General features: G+C 42.3%; 1 protein-coding gene across 2 annotated transcripts in view; it reads right to left on the minus strand.

The window, feature by feature from the left end:
* The window catches only part of LOC110535626 (M-protein, striated muscle), a 43,848-nt gene that overhangs the window by 24,993 nt on the left and 534 nt on the right, over window positions 1–18,321 (minus strand). Inside the window, exons 2-8 of one of the 2 annotated variants that reach the window (XM_036935359.1) lie at window positions 17,581–17,795; window positions 7,922–8,053; window positions 7,607–7,781; window positions 4,857–5,014; window positions 4,432–4,524; window positions 1,580–1,668; window positions 1,299–1,340 (exon numbers count right to left, since the gene is read on the minus strand). In XM_036935359.1, coding sequence (XP_036791254.1) covers window positions 1,299–1,340; window positions 1,580–1,668; window positions 4,432–4,524; window positions 4,857–5,014; window positions 7,607–7,781; window positions 7,922–8,053; window positions 17,581–17,738 — 847 coding nt within the window. In that variant the 5' untranslated portion in view covers window positions 17,739–17,795. The remainder of the gene's footprint in view (window positions 1–1,298; window positions 1,341–1,579; window positions 1,669–4,431; window positions 4,525–4,856; window positions 5,015–7,606; window positions 7,782–7,921; window positions 8,054–17,580; window positions 17,796–18,321) is intronic. The other variant, XM_036935360.1, reaches the window with a different exon arrangement.

Consider the following 18,321-nt stretch of genomic DNA (forward strand, 5'->3'; position numbering starts at 1 on the left):
ACCTAGTCTGTTGTACAACTGAATGCATTCAACTGAGAATGTGTCTTCTGCATTTAATCCAAAACCTCTGAATCAGAGAGGTGCGGGGAGCTGCCTTAATAGACACCCGTCTGCATTATTATTCCAATCAAAAGGGATGGACGAACAAAGAGCAAGTAAATGCTCTTAAAGGGATAGTTCACCCAAATTCCAAAATAACACATTGATTTCCTTCCCTGTAAGTAACCTATGAACAAGGTTAGACAGCAAAGCCATGCATTGGTTTTGTTTCCCTGGCCACTGTCTCTTTGCATGTGTCCAACAACCAAAGTCAGTCTCTCCTATAGCAGTGTCCACGAGTATCCTCAAACAGGACACTTTTTTTGTAACTCTGGAAAAGCACACCTAATTCAACTAATTGAGGGCTTGATTAGTTGACAAATTGAATCAGGTGTGCTTGTCCGGGGCAATAACAAAAATATGTACTGTTGGGGTACTGATGAGTTGGGAAACACTGGCCTATAGCATTTTCTCCCATTCACATTTCATGTCCATCTTATAGTAACTTTATTGAGCTACAAAATACCTTTTAGACACTTTAGGATGATTGATGATGTAACTAAATATTATCCGGTAGCATTACATTTTACCCTTTACCCTTAAACAACTACTAAGTGCAGTAATCTAGTCTCAAATCAATGATCCAGGTTGTAAACCACAGTGTATGTCTCAATGTATTCTCTATGTCACTCTAGTTTACAGTATTTAACTTTCAAGGCTCTATGACTTGCATACAATTTCAAAAACCCCACACTTGCCAAAATGTTCAGGTATTCTGTTGTTGATGACAAATGTGGTGCTTTTTTTTTGTCATGCCGAACCATCTTTCCCAGGCAATTGAAAGACATTATCACAGGATCTTTCCAAACAGATGCACATAATAGGGATCGTGCCTTGAGTGACACTCAGTGAATTCACCAAGTTGACCAAAACGTCATCAAACCAGCGCAGAGCTTCAGTGACCCTGTTACCTTCGTTGTCTGTTGACTTTCCTGCGCCCAGCGTCAAGGGAACGAAAAAGCTATTCGTGCAATAGCACCCATAGCATCCCCAGGCCCCGCCCACCACCTCCCTCCAGCCCCCTCCTCAAAACTCACCACAGTGTTCCAGCTTAGCATACTCTGAATAGGTTATGTTAATACTGTTTAGTAAGGTGGTATGCACACATCCATAAATACATATGGATGGGTATTAATAAAATATATTATTTTATGAGTATTGAGTATATTTTTCCAATAAATGATATTCCTCTGACTTACGTCTGGGCATGGGGAGAGCCTCCTCTACCTCTCCTTTGAATCCTAGAGTAGAATGAACACAGGTACTTATTATTAGCATGTTATTGCTGTGTTGTAGTCAACAGAAATATGTGATCCTTTCACACAGAGGAGACTTGAAACAGGACCAAGTTAAAGCAGCACTAAGAAAGATCGTAAACTAGGTTAAATCACTGTGTATCTACTCAATGGGGTGATACTGGGGAATATTGTCTAGTTTATTGTGGAAGCACCAGACTGAGAACTATACTTTATAAACATACTCTTAACAACGACAGAGGCAAAGGTAGAGAGTTCTCCCCTGCTGTTCATGGCAGAAACACGATACTGTGCAGTATCATCAAAATCACATCTGAAACGAGAAGAGAGAGAAGACCAGCTGAATCAATGTCTCGTATACACACACACACACACACGTTTCTGTCTCCTAATGGTTCAAGTGTACATAAATACCCCCACCCCTCCCAACTCAGCCATATAAATCAACACACAGCTATGTGAGCTGGGACTGTAAAATGCTCCAGAACTCCAGTCCGGGAATACTCTGGGAATAAATAGACACTGATGTCATAACGTGTCAGGTGGTATGGGTTTCTGTTTGAAAGTTATGTGTGGTTAGATTCTGTCACAGAAACATGCTATCCAACTTTCCATGGCTGATTACCTGCACTGCTTAGTACATACAACACATATGGTTGAGTTTGAGACTATGAGAGAACTTCAAAAGCTGTTTGGTCTGAAACAGCTCGAGACACTTAAGTGTTTAGTCCTTGGTGAAATGACTTTAAAAAAAACAAGCCACAACAGGATCCCTCTATCGCCAGAGAATTTATCTTTTGACATCCTCTTTGTTATCAAAAGGCAAGCTGCGAAAAGGCCCGGTTAATGTATGGCCTTCACCAACAGCTTTCTGGTGTCTGTCGATACACAACAGAGCAAAGGGCACTGACAGATGGACAGGCTGACGGACGGACAGACCGACAGATACAGTGTCAGTCAGAGAGGGGTATTGATTTCACACATTTCAAATCATATTTCTAACAACTGAAATCCACTGTCCCACGAGTTCACAGTGTGAGCCCATCCAAGCATTCCCAGGGTTGTCAGTCTGCCCACACACGCTGGCCTACTATGACCTTTCCTGAGAGGGGTGATTGTATTACACCATGAAGGGGTGAACTTCTACAGGATCGGTGGGTCCCTCGCAGGACGGTTGAGCTAACGTAGGCTAATGTGATTAGCATGAAGTTGTAAGTAACAAGAACATTTCCCAGGACATAGACATATCTGATATTGTCAGAAAGCTTAAATTATTGTTAATCTAACTGCACTGTCCAATTTACAGTAATTATTTCATTGAAATAATACCCTGCTATTGTTTGAGGAGAGTGCACAGTTAAGAAAACGTATTAATAAACCAATTCGGCACATTTGGGCAGTCTTGATTCATAATTTTGAACAGACATGCAATGGTTAATTGGATCAGTCTAAAACGTTGCACATACACTGCTGCCATCTAGTAAATTGCGCCTGGGCTGGCATAACATTATGGCCTTCTCTTGCATTTCAAAGACGGTACAAAAAGAAATACAAAAAATAACATTTTTTTTCTTTGTATTATCTTTTACCAGATCGAATGTGTTATATTCTCCTACATTAATTTAACATTTACACAAACTTCAAGGTGTTTCCTTTCAAATGGTATAAAGAATATGCATATCCTTGCTTCAGGCCCTGAGCTACAGGCAGTTCAATTTGGGTATGTCATTTTAGGAGAAAATTGAAAAAAAGGGGCGGATCCTTAAGAGGCTTTAGGGACGTGGTGGTGACATCATACTGACATTATACCATGGCCAGAGATGACTGTTGTTTAATTGTATCTGTTAATTCACAGCAATGAGCCACCACAGAGAGAAGACCTGGCCCATATGAAGTGGCAAGTTGTTTCCACATATATTCTTCTTTAAAATAACTGATCTCAGTCCTCTTTAAAGTGAACTCTGGGGTAAAAAAAAACTCAGTTCTCTTTGCATTCACACTGCCCTTACCTTTGAATGAGGACTCAACACTTTTGCTAGTTAACTTCACCTATTTTGAGTCCTGTTTGCATTGACTTTGCTATGTTTAGAAAGGAAACTAGATATTTTTCCAACATTCACTCAATGCCCCTCATTTCGGGGCGCCAAGTAGCCTAGCGGTTAGAGCGTTGGGCCAGTAACCGAAAGGTTGCTAGATTGAATGCCTGAGCTGACAAAGTAAAAATCTGTCTTTCTGCCCCTGAACAAGGCAGTTAACCCACTAGGCAGTCATTGTAAATAAGTGTTCTTAACTGACTTGCCTAGTTAAATAAAAAGGTTCAATAAATCAATAAAAAAATAAAAAAAATGCACTCTGGGTAAATACACAGTGCACGACAAGCCATACCATCCGAACCTGTTATCAGACAGCCAGAGATGTACCTACATACATTTTGGAAGCTAATAGTTTGCATTCAGTTTAAAAAAATAAGACATACAAATTATAATTAAATTTAATATTTACATGTAAAAATGACTGGTAATAGGATAAATGGCAGAAGAATAATTGCAGATTACATAATGCTTTAATTGAAAATTGTGTACTCCAAATTGTACTGCCAACCTGCACATTTGTTTTTGGCACCAATCTGATGGGTTATAGCAGGGAAAACTGTGTTGCAGTAGCCTAGTGCTAGGTGTGAGAATAATGATAAATTAACCTGGTAAGCTTTGTGTTCACATTCTACTAAAAAAGGGAACCAAACCGGAGACTTCAAGTGAACCGAACTCAGACCAGCTCTCGAGATGGTCTCAGTTTGGTTCGCTTTGGGGTTCTTTTGAGGGGTTTGAGTTCCTTTGGAGCATTCACACTGCACATACATTTAAGCAAACCGCACTCAGTACACAACAATTGGCTGAAAGGAACCAAGTGTGAAAGCACCCTTAGAGTATAAACGCAGATCTAGGATCAGAACGCCACTGTCCATGTAATCTAATTCATTGTGATCTAAAAATGAAAAACTGATCCTAAATCAGCACTCCTACTCTGGGACGATTGACACATACTGAAAACCCTGTGGCTTTGGGGGTGTGCCTACCTGTCGATCTCCAGTGAATGCACGTTGTAGCTGCTTTGTAGCTTATACTTGCCGGGGCGGGCCATTGGATCGATTGTCACATTGTTTTTGTACCTTGTTGTGAAATGAGGACAGGAGGAGACAAGAGAAGGCAAGGGAAGCAGAGAGGATTATGAAAAGGAGGAAAATAGAGTTTAAAAAGTACAGATCAGAATCAAGGAGAGTCAACACAGAGAGGCTAGGTAGACACCAGAGATGTATAGTGCGTTTTATAGTGTTTTAGTGCAATGACATGAGGATAGGATTGAGAGGACAACAATTGCTGATGCTCTATCCATAAGGGATTGATTTGGTGTGTATTGTGTTAGTGATCAGTTGGTCATCTCAAGGTTTATCCAGGGTGGTGTGTGTGTGCATGCGTAAGTGTGTATGTGTGCAGTACTCACCAGACAACGCGTGGGTCAGGCCATCCAGAGACGGTGCAGTGCAGCCTGACACACTGCTTCTCCCACACCGTGTGAGAGCGAGGCTTAATCACAAACTTCGGGGCATGCATCAGGCTATCCTCATTCATACACTTGTGGTACTCCTCGTTCTCATAGATCTGGGGATCAGTTTGTTCAATTAACCTTTATAGAGCCTTCGTATGGCATTTATAGAGCCTTTACAATAACACATTCTGAGGTGCAACTGTAAAACACTATACCCCCAGAAGCCTGTAGAAAACATTTTAGGCATTCCCCATGAATTCATAACACATTTGCGATGCATCCTTGAAGCAAACAAAGCATTTACTAGGCAAATGCTTGGCAATCCATTTCTTAGAGCTGAATCCAATAACCCTTAACACATAATCCTATAATGCTCTCTGAACACTGAATGTAGCACCCAGTGGCATGACGTGCTGGCAGAAAGGTGATAGACTAAGTACAGTGTGTGCCCCAATCAAGTGACACTGTAGCTTTTATGATCCTCCTGAGTGAATGGGGCAGGATATGCCTTGACATAAACATTTGAATGAGGGACACAAGTAACCTTCCAAGGGAAGGGGAAGCAGAGTAGAATTAATCCATGGAAAGAAACATTGCTCTTATGACAATACATTTCCTGTGATACTTTGCTAATAGATTTCTTACGGTATTCCCATCTATGATAGTAATTTAGTGATTATTCTCCTCTGTGATGTCATAAAGGTGAAAAGGTCGTTATCAATATCGTGTCATAGTGTAAAACAGTGCAGAGCGTTTGATTTGGCTGCTGGGGGCCAAGGATACCCCAGCTCCGCTAAAACCATTGATAACTACGTGCCGTTTAAGGGATTGTTAAATAAATGTTATAACTATTTGGTTTTAATATCATCACCTTGAAGAAGAGTATAGTCAGAACTACGCATTTACGATTATTCCACATTTAGCTCTATTATACTGCATGCTTTTCATGACCAGTAAACATTCATTTATCATTTATTTTCTATTTTAGAAGCCTTTTAAAACCTTGAATACATTACAAGTTTGCATTTACTGTTGTCTAATAAACAAAATGTTGATCAAATTAAGATCATACATTTGTACTCTTCTCTTTGTCGATGAGGGAAATAATGTCACTCTGTGGTGTAACAAGAGAAGGTATTGTTCAGTCGGAAGTCATCAAACTACCCCATTATGATGTTATGAGGGAGAGCATTATCCAGCATTCCCCAATGTGATGTCACAAAGGAATTCCGGCATCTACTGTAGGGCTGCACGACATATGGGCCAAAAAACCTAATTGCGATTTGTTTTACCAAATATTGCGATTGGACATGCGATATCATTCCAAACACGTCGGCGAACTGTTGGAATTCTAGAAATACAATTATTTATATTTAAAGCAGCAACGTTCATGTTTGGAACAATACAGGGGTTTGATTAATCTCGTCTGGCACCTGTGTAGGCGTGATTTGCACCGGGCAATAGTTGATTGCATTCGTTTTGGAACTGGGCTGCCTCCCAGGCGTGAGCCAGGTGCCCCGTTCAAAACACACCGCGAAAATCGGCTCAAAACAAAGTGACGTAGAAGCAAGTGGAGTAATGAGTAGGATTCACTCAAAGAATTTGGAATTTTGTGTTTTCACATGCAAAAGTGATTGCCCTCAAGCTTTATCTCCCTTCCAAATGAAAACGAGTTAGAATTTTCTAACATTTATTTTTTGGAAAAGAGATGGTGCATGTTTCTGGGCGACGCACCATGCTGCCTTGTTGACAAAATGTCAGAGCGGCACAGATCTGTTTGATTTGAGAATGGCGCTACTCCCTCCCCGCTTTCGCCCGAGCATAATCTAATCCGCCCAATGTGTTGACTGCATTTGACCTAACAAAACAGCATGCAACTTTAGAGTGAATAACAACTAGGAGGAGTGACTGCGCTGCTTGAGTGACAGGGGGAGAGAGATTGTACTTCTGTTTCGAAGCCAGAGGATGAGTCGGACTTCACACAAATAATTATAAACCTATACATGTTTTTATTAAAAGTACTGATGGGTGTACTGTTGCTTCATGAGTTTGCTTACTTTGACTGTTCCCTTGATTTAGGGTATTAGGTAGCTACTTCCCACGCCATTGCCAGACGGTAGTGCTTGTCAAGCTGGAGCGAAGGGCACTCTGTCCCATTTATTAGTAGGCTGTATGTACCAAGGTGACATCTGGATGGTTATCAATATTAGTTATTTCTTGTGTAGCCTGCTATTCTACTTGACATAAAATAATGTGAGAGAAAAAAAAATTGGCACGTTAGCTACCGCCGGCAACATGATCGTGATACCCAGTAAGAAGCAACTCGGTTCGGGTCGCTCTGCAGCCTAATCAAACCCATAAAACAGTCAATTAGCTGATTCGCTTTCCATACACCCACTCCTTTCGACACACCCACTCGCCAATACTCCGGTCACCAAATTGGGCTGCAGCTAGAGGAGAGCCTGTTACATGCGGCTGAGTGGCGTTTCAAAATATTGAACGCTTCTGCAAAATGGATAATGCACATGTAAACATTGCGATTTTGATGTGAATTCAATTAATTGCGCAGCCCTACTGACATCTACGACATGACAAAGACTCAATATTCCCATTATGATGTCACGAAGGAGCGCATTATGCCGTATTCCTCAATGTGATGGGATAAAGGAAAACTTCCCTCTATGACATCAAACTCCTGCACTAACCCGCTTGCTCAGGGAGATGTGCTCGGCTGATTGGCGCACAGACACCTTCCTAGACGTCTGCTCCGTCCTCTCCATCTCTAACCCACTGGTGAACAGATTCCTCCGGGCCATGTATCCAGCACTCTCCTTCATCCGGGCCTCCTCCGTATCTGAAAGCCCACTGGCATACTCCTGACTAAGGTGGCGGAGCAAAGCCAGGGAGGAGAGTGGGCAGTGGGGTCATTTTCAGGGTCATTGGTCAGAATCACTCACCGAAATCAAAATGTCCCTGACTTCTCCGCATCGCTAAGGCTCATAGGTGGTTGATTCGTTTACCTGCCCCTGAAGATGGGCACTACATAGCCGATGATCTGGTTCTCTTTGTCCATAGCCAGGTAGGTGGGCTTGGCTCTCTTGGGGATTGGGCTCAGTCTGCTCTCCTCCAGCCCAGAGTACGATGCACTAAGTCTAAGACACAGGATAATGTTAATACAGCAGTGTCAACCTAACACAATGTAATAACATCAAGTCATGTCAATGTAATCTGAAGGGCTGGATGAGGAGGAGAAAGGTTGTATTATTGGGTATATTAGTCATCAACAAGGGAGGGTGGCTTGGATGGGTTTAGCTGTGTTTCTAATAAATATCTCTAATTGTGCAAAGAAGAAAGAGAAAAGCCTTTGCACAGCAGAGCGATGACTACCAACAAACCTGGTCTAGCTATAAGAGATATGCATTGCTTGTTCATGCTGTGTAATGACATGTCTGCAATGACAAAATAAAAGACTGAATTAAGACGGGGTCGATCGTCTGTAGTCACCAGTGTGCAGTTTTGATACATCAAATTCTTTAAACATAGGAGCAACAAAAAAAACATTTTAAAAAAGACCAATGAGATGGAATGAAACTAAACATTGTGGTCATAGGAGAGTAGGTGTCCTGTCCTGTGAATAAAAAACTAGTGGCGATCATGACCAAATTTGCCCTCATGTACTGAACAAGCTTTTGAATGTTAATCTCCTTGATGTCCCTCACTTGAGGATGATAAAATCCCCCCCAAAAAAATAAACTCAGCAAAAAAATAAATGTTTTCAGGACCCCGTCTTTCAAATTTTATTTTTTTCAAATTCAAATAACTTCACAGATCTCCATTGTAAAGGGTTAAAACACTGTTTCCCAAGCTTGTTCAATGAACCATAAACAATGTCCGTACTGTGAAATGCCTAAGACAGCGCTACAGGGAGACAGGACGGACAGCTGATCGTCTTCACAGTGGCAGACCACGTGTAACAACACCTGCACAGGATCGGTTCATCCAAACATCACACCCGCGGGTTAGGTACAGGATGGCAACAACAACTGCCCGATTTACACCAGGAATGCACAATCCCTCCATCAGTGCTCAGACTGTCCGCAATAGGCTGAGAGAGGCTTGACTGAGGGCTTGTAGGCCTGTTGTAAGGCAGGTCCTCACCAGACATCACCGGCAAAAACATCACCTATGGTCACAAACACACTGTCGCTGGACCAGACAGGACTGGCAAAAAGTGCTCTTCACCGACGAGTCGCGGTTTTGTCTCACCAGGGGTGATGGTCGGATTTGCGTTTATCGTTGAAGGAATGAGCGTTACACCGAGGCCTGTACTCTGGAGCGGGATTAATTTGGAGGCGGTGTGTCACAGCATCATCAGACTGAGCTTGTTGTCATTGCAGGCAATCAACGCTGTGCGTTACAGGGAAGACATCCTCCTCCCTCATGTGGTACCCTTCCTGCAGGCTCATTCTGTCATGACCCTCTAGCATGACAATGCCACCAGCCATACTGCTCGTTCTGTGCGTGATTTCCTGCAAGACAGGAATATCAGTGCTCTGCCATGGCCAGAGAAGAGCACGGATCCCAATCCCATTGAGCACGTCTGGGACCTGTTGGATCGGAGGGTGACGGCTAGGGCCATTCCCCCCAGAAATGTCTGGGAACTTGCAGGTGCCTTGGTGGAAGAGTGGGGTAACATCTCACAGCAAGAACTGGCGAATATGGTCCCGTCCATGAGGAGGAGATGCACTGCAGTACTTAATGCAGCTGGTGGCCACACCTGATACTGACAGTCACTTTTCATTTTGATCCCCCCCTTTGTTCAGGGACACATTATTTAATTTATGTTAGTCACATGTCTGTGAAACTTGTTCAGTTTATGTCTCAGTTGTTGAATCTTATGTTCATATAAATATTAACACGTTAAGTTTGCTGAAAATAAAACGCAGTTGACAGTGAGAGGACGTTTCTTTTTTTGCTGAGTTTACAAAGGATCTCAGCTGAAAACCCACACACCTGACAATACAAACATCCAAAACAACCATTATTTAGGTTACACCAAATTGATTCTCACAAGTAAATCAACACGTAATTTACAGTACAGTGCCTTATAGGCAAAAAAATAATAATAATCTAGACAATATGAAACAGTGCCATCCTATGTGTGCATACAATGTACACTGAGTGAACAAAACTTTTCATGACAGACTGACCAGGTGAATTCTATGATCCATTATTGATGTCACTTGTTAAATCCACTTCAAACCAGTGTAGGTAAAGGGGAGGAGACAGGTTAAAGGTTCTTATTCTTACTCATATTTTGTTTAAACTGCATTATTGGTTAGGAGCTCGTAAAGTAAGCATTTCACTGTAAGGTCTACCACCTGTTGCATTCGGCACATGACTAATAAAAGTTAATTTGATTTGAAATTCCAAATCTGTCCCTCATACCATCCATCATGGCTACCTAATCACCACCAGCTTCCTATTGGTTCATTTATCCCCTCTCCTCCCCCTGTAAATCTTCTCCAGGTCCTTGCGGTAAAAGAAAATAAGTAATCTTACCTGGTAAAATAAAGATCAATAAATAAATGTTGATAGATTACGACAAGGATGAATGGGAATGCAGGCAAGGCAATCCCCATTCAATGAGTATTCCTAATGGAACAATTGGTATGTCTGCACAATACCAGGAAAATCTCCATAACTTCTGTTATGTCACCATCAGACTATATTAAACAGCAAAAGGCTATTCAATTCAAACATCAACAGGGGAGAAAATGTCACTTACTGAGGCTTTTTGGTTTGATTTGAATCCATCTTGTCAATACAAGATACAAGATGCCATAAGTACATTTATATGTGACAAGGTAGAGTACTATGGTTCAACCAATGGTGTCACTAATCATAAGGCAGGGAAAGCTGGGTAAATTCCTGACAGCATGACGTTCAACCATAAAGGCCCAAATGAGGCACCATTCGCTTCACAGACACCCTTTGACCTCCTATGCACACTGTCAAGGCCAGTGTATTTAGAGATGCCAGGTGTTCATAAGAGCGAGGCCGCCAACATTTCAACACATCATTCAATATAGTCACAACCACTGTTGTTAGGCCGGCCATAGATTGCCAGAATAGTCTCGTAAATACTCCTATATGTCATCAATATTTCCTTAAATAAAATAATTCAAACAGCAAATAACAAACCACTGAAAGAGATTAATGACCGCTGAATTCAACAGTTCTGGGAAATCCACAGGTGGAAACAATCCCCACCCTAAAAAAGGTTTTATGGTCACATACACCTGATAGGTGCAGTGAAATGTGTTGTTTTACAGGGTCAGCCATAGTAACTTTACAGATCTTCATTGTAAAGGGTTTAAACACTGTTTCCCCTGGAGAAAATGTGGGTTAAGTGCCTTGCGAAAGGGCACATTGACAGATTTTTCACCTTGTTGGCTCGGGTATTCAAACCATCGACCATTCAGTTACTGGCCCAACACTAACCACTAGGCTACCTGCTGCTGACCCCAAATACAACTTTAACTCATAGCCAACTTCAAACCATGTCTCCAGATCACAACACAGTAGAAGGCTCTAAGAGAAGCATGCTAAAAAGCCTTACGCACCCACGCAAAATAGCATCTTTGTTAAGTGCGAGAGGAAGCCACCAATGGATGTACTGGCTGAACAATGAACCAAGGTCATCGATCCAAGATGGCGTAGCAGTCGGACGTCGGTTTTGTCTTGTCCCGTGTATATATCGTTTTCTTCGTATATATCATTTATATTTTTAATCTCAATTTCCATCTACGGACTGAACAGAGTAACAGAGTAACAGAGTAACCCGCCTCTCCCAACGTGGTGCGGATCTGAACCCCCATCAGAAGCTAGCCAGCTAACTAGCTACTAGCTAGTAGTCAGTTAGCCACTGCTAGCGGTCATCACCGTTAACTCAGACATCAGCCAGCCTCATTCTGGTCAATTCCGGCCAGTCTGCACAGCGTGATATCAACCCAGAGCATATCTGTACTGCCTTTTGTCTACCACATCTCCGGATTCCTACAGCAAGCTCTGAACCTTTACACTGGATCATAGCAGCTAGCTAGCGAGTGGTTACTCCTGGCTAACGCCTCTGTCCCGAAGCAAGCACCAGTTAGCCTGGAGCTAGCCTCGAGCTAGGCCCATCTCCCAGCTAGCCGAAGAGATCCTTCAGCCAATTCCTGGGCTACAATACCTCCTTTGCCAATTGGCCTGGACCCTTTACTGCCGACACGGTGCCCCGCCGATCCATCATGACTGGTCTGCCGACATAACCGTCCGAGGGGGTTTCAACAGGCTCTTCCGTTGCGAAGTCACCCGGAGGCCCATCTGCTAGCCTGCTAGCCCCGGCCTGCTAGCTGTCTGAATCGGCGTGTCTCCAGCTCGCCTTGCTACTCACTGGACCCTATGATCACTCGGCTACACATGCCTCTCCCAGATGTCAATATGCCTAGTCTATTGCTGTTTTAATTAGGGATTGTCTTATTTCACTGTAGATCCTCCAGCCCTGCTCAAAATGCCTTAGCAAGCCCTTTTGTTCCACCTGACCACACATGCGGTAACCTCACCTGGCTTAAATGATGCCTCCAGACTCTCATTGTCACTCAATGCCTAGGTTTACCTAAATTGTACTCACATCCTACCATATCTTTGTCTGTACATTATGCCTTGAATCTTTTCTTCTGCGCCCATAAATCTGCTCCTTTTACTCTCTGTTCCAAACGTACTAGACAACCAGTTCTTATAGCCTTTAGCCGTACCCTTATCCTACTCCTCCTCTGGTGATGTAGAGGCTAACCCAGACCCTGCAGCTCCCAGCATCACTCCCATTCCCCAGGTGCTCTCATTTGTTGACTTCTGTAACCGTAAAAGCCTTGGTTTCATGCATATTAACATTGAGCCTCCTCCCTACATTTGTTTTATTCATAGCTTTAGCACACTCCACCAACCCGGATGTCCTTGAAGTGTCTGAATCCTGGCTTAGGAAGGCCACCAAAAATCCTGAAATTTCCATCCCTAACTATAACATTTTACGACAAGATAGAACTGCCAAAGGGGACGGAGTTGCAATCTAGTGCAGAGATAGGCTGCAGAGTTCTGTCATACTATTGAGGTCTGTGCCCAAACAATTTGAGCTTCTAGTTTAAAAAAAAATCCACCTTTCCAGAAACAAGTCTCTCACCGTTGCCGCTTGCTATAGACCCCCTTCAGCCCCCAGCTGTGTCATGGACACCATATGTGAATCTCACACAAATTATGAAGGAACCTACCAGGTACAACCCCAAATCCATAAACACGGACACCCTTAGATATAATCCTGACCAATTTGCCCTCTATTTACACCTCTGCTGTCTTCAACCAGGAACTCAGCGATCACTGCCTCATTGCCTGCGTGCGTAATGCTTCCGCGGTCAAACAACCACCCCTCATCAATGTCAAACGCTCCCTAAAACAATATACTCAGTCAGTTAGGAAAGCAAAGGCTAGCTTTTTCAAACAGAAATTTGCATCCTGTAGCACTAATTCCAAAAAGTTTTGGGACACTAAAGTCCATGGAGATTAAGAGCACCTCCTCCCAGTGGCCCACTGCAATGAGGATAGGAAACACTGTCACCACCGATAGATCTACAGCAATCGATCATTTCAATAAGCAAGGCTTTCGACTTTGCCAATCATCGCATTCTTATCGCCAGACTCAATAACCTTTGCTTCTCAAATGGCTGCCTCGCCTGGTTCACCAACTACTTCTCTGATAGAGTTCAGTGTGTCAAATCGGAGGGCCTGTTGTCCAGACCTCTTGCAGTCTCTATTGGGGTGCCACAGTGTTCAATTCTCGGGCTGACTCTCTTCTCTGTATACATCAATGATGTCGCCCTTGCTGCTGGTGATTCTCTGATCCACCTCTATGCAGACGACACCATTTTGTATACATCTGGCCCTTCTTTGGACACTGTGCTAACAAACATCCAAACAAGCTTCAACGCCATACAACATTCCTTCTGTGGTCTCCAACTGCTTTTAAATGCTAGTAAAACTAAGTGCATGTTCTTCAACAAATTGCTGCCCGCACCATCCCGCCCGACTAGCATCCCTACTCTGGACTAGAGGTCGACCGATTAATCGGAATGGACGATTAATTAGGGCCGATTTCAAGTTTTCATAACAATCGGAAATCGGTATTTTTGGGCGCATATTTTGCAGATAAAAAAAAATATATATATATATATATATATATATTTATTTTTTTACACCTTTATTTAACTAGGCAAGTCAGTTAAAAACACATTCTTATTTTCAATGACGGCCTAGGGACGGTGGGTTAACGGCCTTTTTCAGGGGCAGAACGACAGATTTACACCTTGTCAGCTCGGGGAACCAATCTTGCAAACTTTGTTAACTAGTCCAACGCTCTAACCACCTGCCTCTCATTGCACTCCACGAGGAGCCTGCCTGGTACGCGAATGCAGTAGAAGCCATGTTAAGTTGCTAGATAGCATTAAACTTATCTAATAAAAAACAATCAATCAAGCATAATCACTAGTTATAACTAGACATGGTTGACGATATTTGATTATCTAGCGTGTCCTGCATTGCTATAATCGATGCAACGCTGGGGGGAATATTTAACAAAAGCTCAAAAAAGGACTGTTCTTGCTCCAATGTGTACCTAACCATAAACATCAATACCATTCTTAAAATCAATACACAGAAGTATATATTTTTAAACCTGCATATTTAGCTAAAAGAAATCCAGGTTAGCAGGCAATATTAACCAGGTGAAATTGTGTCATTTCTCTTGCGTTCATTGCACGCAGAGTCAGGGTATTTGCAAGAGTTTGGGCAGCCTGGCTCATTGTGAACTAATTTGCCCAAATTTTACATAATTATGACATAACATTGAAGGTTGTGCAATGTAACAAGAATATTTAGACTTAGGGATGCCACCCGTTAGATAAAATACAGAACGGTTCCGTTTTGTTTTTTTCGAAATGATAGTTTCCGGATTCGACCATATTAATGACCTGTGTTATTATGTTATAATTAAGTCTATGATTTGATAGAGCAGTCTGAGCGATGGTAGGCAGCAGCAGATTCGTAAGCATTCATTCAAACAGCACTTTCGTGCGTTTTGCCAGCAGCTCTTCGCAAGCACAGCGCTGTTTATGACTTCAAGCCTATCAGCCTAATGGCTGGTGTAACCGATGTGAAATGGCTAGCTAGTTAGCTGGGTGTGCACTAATAGCGTTTCATACGTCACTCGCTCTGAGACTTGGAGTAGTTATTCCCCTTGCTCTGCAAGGGCCGCGGCTTTTGTGGAGTGATGGGTAACGCTGCTTCGAGTGTGGCTGTTGTCGATGTGTTCCTGGATCTAGCCCAGGTAGGGGCGAGGAGAGGGACGGAAGCTATACTGTTACACTGGCAATACTATAGTACCTATAAGAACATCCAATAGTCAAAGGTATATGAAATACAAATGGTTTAGAGAGAAATAGTCCTATAAATACTATATTAACTACAACCTAAAACCTCTAACCTTGGAATTGAAGTCTCATGTTAAAAGGAACCATGTTCTCATGTTCTGAGCAAGGAACTCAAACGTTAGCTTTTTACATGGCACATATTGCACTTGTACTTCAACACTATGTTTTTGCATTATTTAAAACCAAATTGAACATGTTTCATTATTTATTTGAGGCTAAATTGATTTTTACTGATGTATTATTTTAAGTTAAAATAAGTGTTCATTCAGTATTGTTGTAATTGTCATTATTACAAATAAATAAAAAAATTGGCCGATTAATCTGTATCGGCGTTGAAAGATCATAATCGGTCGACCTCTATTCTGGACGGTTCTGACTTAGAAAATGTGGACAACTACAAATACCTACTTGTCTAGCTAGACTGTAAACTCTCCTCCCAGACTCACATTAAACATCTCCAATCCAAATGAAATCTAGAATTGGCTTTCTATTTTGCCACAAAGCCTCATTCACTCATGCTGCCAAACACACCCTCGTAAAACTGACTATCCTACCGATCCTTGACTTCGGCGATGTCATTTACAAAATAGCCTCCAACACTCTACTCAGCAAACTGGATGTAGTCTATCACAGTGCCATCCGTTTTATCACCAAAGCCCCATATACTACCCACCACTGCAACCTGTATGCTCTCGTTGGCTGGCCTTCACTACATATTTGTCTCCAAACCCACTGGCTCCAGGTCATCTATAAGTCTTTGCTAGGTAAAGCCCCGCCTTATCTCAGCTCACTGGTCACCATAGCAACACCAACCAGTAGCACACGCTCCAGCAGGTATATTTCACTTGTCATCCCCAAAGCCAATACTTCCTTTGGCTGCCTTTCCTTTCAGTTCTCTGCTGCCAATGACAGGAACGAATTGCAATTTAGTTTTTTTATCAAATCACTGAAGCTGGAGTCTTACATCTATCTCCCTCTCTAACTTTAAGCATCAGCTGTCAGAGCAGCTTACCGATCTGTGTACCTGTACACAGCCAATCTGTAAATAGCACACCCAACTACCTCATCCCCATATTATTACTTACCCGCTTGCTCTTTTGCACCCCAGTATCTCGACTTGAACATCATCATCTGCACATCTATCACTCCAGTGTTATTGCTAAATTGTAATTATTTCACCTCTGTGGACTATTTATTGCCTTACCTCTCTACTCTTCTACATTTGCACACACTGTATATAGATTTTTTCGTATTGTGTTATCGACTGTACATTTGTTTATGTGTAACTCTGTGTTGTTGTTTATGTCGTACTGCTTTGCTTTATCTTGGCCAGGTCGCAGATGTAAATGAGAACTTGTTCTCAACTGGCCGACCTGGTTAAATAAAGGTGAAATAACAAAATAAAAAATATCTTAATAGGGAAACAAGTCCTCAAGGAAGTAAACCATTCAAACTGGGGTTTCGACAACTAAGGCAGAGAATCTACACCACAGCTCACATTCCCAGAGACATGTTATGCATGGGTCAGGATGTTATTTCAGTCTATAGGCCATGGCAAAGGTCAATAACACTTCATTATGCAACACAGTGCATTCCTTTAAAGCTTGATTATACCCGGCCCGCACCAAACATTTATGACGACAGAGCCGGTGTGAATCTGAGATGTTCTATTTCTGTTTAACTGAACTATAGTGGGAACTAGGAGAAGGTTGTCTTAAAAGAAAAAAAAGTGCATTAGTTCAAAAGCAGACAGAGCAGTGTGCAACAGACACCGATATACACAGTATCCATGCAACGGGCTACTTGGAACTTCATGCAGGATTCACAGACATTATATTTGTGGAATGGTTTTTAGAGAAAACAGATAAGGTTGAAGAATGTTACTGGGAATGGTCAAACATTAATACCGCAGGTATAGAAGCAGGAAGTAGAAGAGTAATGATTTAACGCAGAGAAATGAGGGTTACTAAGCATGACCGACTGATTTGGAGGCCATGAATGGCATGGGAAAAGTTGCCAGAAGTATGAGATAGGAAGTAAGGTGGGTGGGGGTGATGGGGTTACAAGGGCAGCAGGGCCATCTTCTGACACCAGCATGGAGGGGATGCATGGATATGGGCCAGAGCTACTGTGCTGCAGGGCATCCTGTTCCTCCTTACCCCCTGCTGGCACTGAGACTGGCACTGGCTCTGCTGCGGGTGGCATAGCTGCTGCTGCTCGACTGGTACTGGCTAACAGCCGACTCCACCTCCTTGCTGCGGTAGCCACGGTCATAGTGGCGGTGCTGTTTCTGGTAAAAAGGTATGGATCCAGACATCCTGCACGGTGTTCCTGGCACGAGCACTGAATTCTCAGTCTCTTGTAGTCTGCCTAGCTAGTGTTTGAGAATGGTTTTGTTCAATACAGTTCAAGCATTGCTTCGAAATGTACTTTTGTAAGCTATTAGTTTTTTTAATGTTTCGGTTTCATTTACAATTTGTCTTGATCATACTTGTTGTTATTGTATTATGTTACTTTAAATAAATCACAGAGGAAAGGTCATGACCTTCATTGTCTCTATTGGATTGTGGGGGGGGGGGGGGAATTATATTGATTGTGCCAGATCAATATCTTCATGCTCTGTACACAACTCAAGTGTAGCCTACTATCAACATCAGTGGATGAGGAATAAAATGCACAACTTTTTCTGATAGTAAAATTAGCCAAATTGATTTGGTAGATGTAGAATTAAAATATTTTGTGGGTTTTTCCAAATAACTTGACTGGTGTAGCCTAGGCCTATTTCCTGTTAATGGAAATCAATACATTACCAGATTCCATTGCTTTGAAAATACTTTATGGCTGTTCTAAACGGCAATAAGCATAGGATGTTAATTGACATGAGTGGAGGGCAACAGGTG

Source organism: Oncorhynchus mykiss, chromosome 11 (assembly GCF_013265735.2).
Source record: "Oncorhynchus mykiss isolate Arlee chromosome 11, USDA_OmykA_1.1, whole genome shotgun sequence".
Classification (NCBI taxonomy): domain Eukaryota; kingdom Metazoa; phylum Chordata; class Actinopteri; order Salmoniformes; family Salmonidae; genus Oncorhynchus; species Oncorhynchus mykiss.